The sequence below is a fragment of the Octopus bimaculoides genome, chromosome 15 (assembly GCF_001194135.2).
Source record: "Octopus bimaculoides isolate UCB-OBI-ISO-001 chromosome 15, ASM119413v2, whole genome shotgun sequence".
NCBI lineage: Eukaryota > Metazoa > Mollusca > Cephalopoda > Octopoda > Octopodidae > Octopus > Octopus bimaculoides.
Window position 1 is genome coordinate 44552286 of NC_068995.1, and position 6157 is coordinate 44558442.

General features: G+C 37.0%; 1 protein-coding gene across 2 annotated transcripts in view; it reads left to right on the forward strand.

Moving 5' to 3' along the window:
- Positions 1 to 6157, forward strand: part of LOC106878523 (tetraspanin-36) — a 43453-nt gene that overhangs the window by 24892 nt on the left and 12404 nt on the right. For both annotated transcript variants that reach the window (XM_014927763.2, XM_014927756.2), the window contains exons 2-3: positions 544 to 735; positions 3877 to 3951. In XM_014927763.2, the coding sequence (XP_014783249.1) occupies positions 544 to 735; positions 3877 to 3951 (267 nt within the window). The remainder of the gene's footprint in view (positions 1 to 543; positions 736 to 3876; positions 3952 to 6157) is intronic.

Sequence of the window (6157 nt, forward strand, 5' to 3'; positions counted from 1 at the left end):
GGATGGCGGTTTTTGTTCTGGTTTTTTTTTTTGTATTTGTGATTCTGTGTGCGGGGCCTCTGTTTAGTTTGAAATGTTTTCATTCAGCTGTTTCCAGAGCTTTCTATGCAATTTTATATTTTATAATTGCACCACCACCTCCACGCAAACACACATACACACAGTGTGTGTGTGTGTGTGTTATATTAAATCAATGGTTTTCTCGTCTCGATTATTGTTCTCACTGTTTCAGCTGTGCATGGTCCAGCCGAATGTAGTGGAAACTACAATCAAGACGAGGTTGCCATTCCAACTCATACAGATAAAAAGTCTCAGAAATATAGAATTTTTTATATAATACATAAACTCTCTCTATTGAAGAATCATGCTTGAAATGTCATTTTCTCTCTAAGTTTTCTATCAAAAGTTTCACTGATCGTGAAATTGACTTTTGTTTTTCCTGTTTTTGATGTATGTGTGTACATATATATGTACATATGTATATATATATATATATATGCATATGTATATATATATGAACTTTGTTTCCTTTCTCCTTGCTAGACTGCAGCAGCCATTCTGTTCTATGGTGGTGCTTGGATTTTCAAAACTTACCATCATTTTGATCAACTGACCACAGCCAATATTACCCTCATCCCAGCCAGTATCATAATTGGTGTTGGCATCATATTATTTATCATTGGACTTCTGGGAATTGTCGCTGCTGGCAAAGAAAACCGATGGCTTCTTGCAGCGGTAAGTTTATTTCTTTATTACCATGTTGTTATCATGCTGGCAGATGTGTTAATTATATTTGACTGTATTTCAGTTTTCCTATTTAAATCTCTGGTATGTTAAAATATATATATATATATATATATATCATCATCATCATTTAACGTCCGCTTTCCATGCTAGCAGGGTTGGACGATTTGACTGAGGACTGGTGGAGCCCGAAGGCTACACCAGGCTCCAATCTGATTTGGCAGAGTTTCTACAGCTGGATGCCCTTCCTAACGCCAACCACTAAGAATGATTGGTGCTCTTTTTGTTCATAAAGTGAGTTAGATGCATAAAACTATTTGTTCTTAACATGAAGTACTTGATAGTGTCTTGATATTCTTTTCTACTCTGGGCACAAGATCTACCGCAGTGTGCAACTGGTGCTTAATTTATTTACCCCCAAAAGGATGAAAAGCAAAGTCGACCTTGGTGGAATTTGAACTCAGAACGTAAAGACAGACGAAATACCTCTAAGCATTTTGTTTGGCATGCTAACATTTCTGCCAGCTCGCCGCTTTTGCAGTGTCTTGATATTAAGACAGAACAGATATACAAAGATACTTATATTTACACAAAACCTATCTTGCATCAAAGTAACACTGCCGACTAATATGAAGATTTTATATATATATATATGTGGTGGGGTGGGGGGCACACATGCCCACACAAATATACACAGTTATATACTCATAAGGTTGATAAACCTATGCATGTCAATGAGAATTAATATACTAACCCACTTCTGCTTAATTAATCTTTTTCATAGTTCACTAATTAACTGATAAAAAGAATTATTCTTTTATAAGGCAAAGTTGTTTTGTTTTTTTGGCCTTTTTTTTTTATAGTCTTATGACAATTGACAATGGATTAATTGGAAGTGTAATTGAGTAATAGAGAGTTGTTGTGTGTGAAATGCTGATGTCACTCCACTTGGAATTAAATCGATTATGAGGTTCCTTAGAAAGTCACTCAAAAGTCAAGAAAACATCATTGCATTCTATTCCCACTAAATATGAGTGGCACTCAATCAATTTTTAAAATATTGAAGGATTTAATAAAATAACTTTGTCGATACCAAGATGGTATTCAGAACATTAATTCACATGACGTTTTGATAGGTTTTAGTTTAGATTACATTAAAACAGAATTTGTGTCACAGAACGATGGGCAGTTTCAGACAAGTTGGTATCAAAAGGTTTACATTGATACAGTATATCTCTGATGGAAGCTTGTTGATCATACCAACAGTTCTTCTTTACATTTTATTCTGGTTGTTTCCTGCTGGTGTCAATGATGAGTCAACTTTATTTCAATCTTCTACTGTTAACAACTGACAAATAAACAAACCTTATCTTGCTGAGTGTCCTTTTTGTTTCCTCTCTCACACACAATCTTCTCGACTTTGTGACACAATGGAAATCAAACGGTGCTGATTGTGATATGTAGTGATGGATCTGCCAAGGACACAGGCATGGTCGAGAAGTTTGCTTTCCAACTACATGGCTTCAGGTGCAGTCCCATTCTGTGACACCTTGGGCTAGTGTCTTCTATAGTCCTGGGCTAACCAAAGCCTTGTGAGTGGATTTGGTAGACAGAAACCGAAGAATCTCATTGCATGTGTGTGGTGTTATTTTTCTAATGTCCACTCATTACATTTTCATGGGTTGGATGGAGTTTCTTGAGGCAGATTTTCTCTGGACAGATGTCCTTGTTGCTGACCTTCGTGTGTATGAAGTAATATTTCCCTATGACCAGCCTTGATTCTGCAGAATATTGGAATTGAATGGTACAGCTTGTATAACGGTGACACTCGTTTATAACTATCCTCCAATGTCAAGACAAGGGGATTCATATTCACACATACACCACAGTGAGCTTCTTTCAGCTTTTTTTTACCAAGACCACTCACCATACGTATGTGTGTGGGTTTCCCTCATGTCCACTGGTCTGTAAACAATGGCTTCCTACCAGTGCCATTGGCTTGCAGTCCGTCAGAAATGATATCTGAGCTTCCTAACATTCCTCAACATGTGTGATCTTTGTAAACAAAAGGCACCTCAAATTGTGTTGTTTGTTTCCAGTTCACTGTATAGAATATGTCTGAGCTGTTATTTGTGCAATACTCAGAGAGATTATTACCTCACTTGGACATAAGTGAAGGTTGATGACAGGAAGAGCATCCGACCAGAGGAAAAACTCTGCCTCAATGCACTCATGTCTGATCCATGCAAGCATGGTAGACGTTAGACAATAATGATGGATCTGTCAATCTGTGATATATGATGGTGGAATTCTCTCCATTGAGAACAATGTATGAACATTTTCTTGTTCAATCATCTGAATGAGTTACTCATTCAGTTAGTATGTGAACTGGCTGAGTATCCCATAGGTATAACTGAATCATTGTGACATGGTTGGACCTTCAAAATACCCAGTTTCACTCACGAGGTTTGGGTCTTCCCAAATCTGTGATAATGGACATTTGCCTAAGATTCCAGACAGTGGGATCAAACTCAGTTCCTCATGGTAGCAAACTGAATTTTTTAACCTCTCAGTCATGCTTGTATCTGCATATGTGCGCATACTTGTTTGTGCTTTCATTTTTATACCCATTTTCCCATGTTGCAGTTCAACCAGTCCACTTTGCCCCTTGATAAGTGTGTTCTACTCAAGTCATAAGATCAAGGTTCCTATTTGCAGATGGGGTGATACATTGTGTTCTTGAGTAAAATGCTTTGATTCAAATTGCTCCCCCAGTCACTTGTATACCATGAGAATTGGATTAAGCTCTGGCTTTTTGAGACCAAGCGCTTATGACAAATTTATATCTAAGAATCTGTTACATAAATATGATTGATGTATTGTTTTACACCTGGATACTCTTCCTGTTGTTAACCCTTACCTGTTTTACTAGTTATGAATATCTCGAAATATTGAGTAACCTGAGGTTTTAGAAAACTGATTCTCCTAATTCTTTTGCAAAAAGGCCTTGTTCATTGAACCTGTCTTACAATTCTGTGTTGTTGTTTAATACTGATTCTGCTATAAAATTCCTGGTTGTATGTTTAATTTGGTCATGTCTGTTATAACAGTTTCCATGTTTTGTTGTTTCAGTACTTCATTGCCTTACTTGTGGTACTCACTGCTGAGGTCACAGCTGGTCTGTTAGCTTACTTATACAGATCACATGTAAGTATCTCTTAACCATTCCTTTCTCTTTTACTTGTGTGTTTGCATCAAAGTTTGATCACGCTTTCATGAACTTTCCCTAAAGTTTCTTTCAATATTAACTTCTGGATCTCCTCAGCATAAATGATGGTATTTCTGTTAAGAATGACTATGCTAGATTACCAAAGAATCAATACTTGGCATTTTAACTTTAATGTTGAAAAATTTATTATATTTAACTTGTCATAGCTCAGAAAAGAAAATCATTTTAATGTCTATTTTTCTATGCTGATAAGGGTCAGACAAAATTCATTGTAGCAGATTTTCCGTGGTGAGCAGGATGCATTTCCTGTCGCTAACATTGACAGGTTTCCAAGCAGGATGATATTTTCTCCGAGTCCAGACATGTTTCCATGGAAGACTGCACACTCATTATGAACAAATAATCATCATACAAGCTGCATTATTTCTTTGCAATGTCAAGACACACACCTGACAAGCTTCTTTTTAGTTTCCAAATCCACTTACAGGGTTTTGATCTGCCCAGGGCTATAGTAGAAAACCATTTGCCAATGGTTACGTGCTGTGGGACCAAACCCAAAACTGTGATTGCAAAGCAAACTCATTAACCACACCTGTAGTTGTACCTAAGGGCTATTCAACCTCTCTAGTTGGTGCTACAGTTTGATGTTTGGAAGGGCATCCAGCCATAGAAACCAAGCCAAATGACACCCCAGTATCTTATTTTTGGTTGATATAGTTCCCAATGGGAGGTAACTTGAACTGCGATGACTCCTCCAATCCATGCTAGCAAGATTGAAAAATGGGGTGCTTCCTCAGATTTTCAAAATAAATGGGTTTTTTTGTTATTAGTGACAGAAGCAATATTAGTTCAAAACCTTTCTTTATTTCTGACCATCATTCTCCCATTAATATCACCGTTTATTTATGACTTATTCTCTCTCCCCTGTCACCCATCTGCCCTGCTATCCATCACTTTCTGCCACTTATTGTCACCTTCATTTTTTTTTCAGTTATCTCCTTTACTAATCAACGACTGCCCTCATTTTTATTACTCTCCTCCCTCGCCATACCACTCGTGATAATTTCTATTCAATTTCCTATCCGTCAATCAACATGTAGTTGTCTATCCTCACTCTGTCACTCATTCAGTTATGTTGCTGTTGTAAAGTGGTCTTTTGTCACTGTGTCTGTCTTTTGATGACGGTTGTCGCTCTGACAGATATTGTTATATTCCAAAGTCGTCAATAGAATGGTTCTATCTGACACTGTGTGACTCCCCCCACCCAGTCATACATTGTTATTATCCTCAAAAGGTTGGATCGTTATAACATCCACTCATTATCACACTATAATTACTATATCAGCACACACGACTATCAAGTCTTCTCGTACTCTCGGCCATCTCTGTCAACCGGCTATTGGTCTGTTTATAATGGCTGGCTACTACCACTTTTTACCAGGAGGGGTTTACAGTTTCACTGTACAACAGTTGCCATGAACAAACAGTAACTTTTTAGTCTTGTCAGGGATAGGACAACCTCTCTAGTGCTTGTACCACATTAAAATGATTGTTCAGTGTTGCTAGAAAGATCAACCAGTTGTAGTAGAAACTATGGCAAATATGGAATGTAAAAATGAAATGTTATTCACAACCTGGTTTGGAAGACAGTGATTTGTCCAGCCCATGTCAGCATGTGAAAGTAGACATAAAAATATTTTTCCAATTTATTAGAAACCTTTGAACAGCCCATGTCAGCATGTGAAAGTGGACATAAAATTAATATTTTTCCAATTTATTAGAAACCTATGTACAACCCATGTCAGCATGTGAAAGTAGACATAAAAATATTTTTCCAATTTATTAGAAACCTTTGAACAGCCCGTGTCAGCATGTGAAAGTGGACATAAAATTATATTTTTCCAATTTATTAGAAACCCGTTATATGGACTGTTAGATATGTAATTCGTCTGACGTTCCGTGTGTCATGTGGTTCGTCTGAGTTCATTGTTTCATTGTTGTTGTCTTGTGGGACTGTCGTAGTAAAATGTCATTGATATATATATGGCGGACATGACTTTTGTTTATTCATAACGAACATTGGGTGAGTGCGTTCTTTGTATGTAATTGAACAATAAATGTAATAATTAAATTGTATAACTCGTTATGTTATCTCTGCGAGTCACCCGAGGGAAACATAACAAA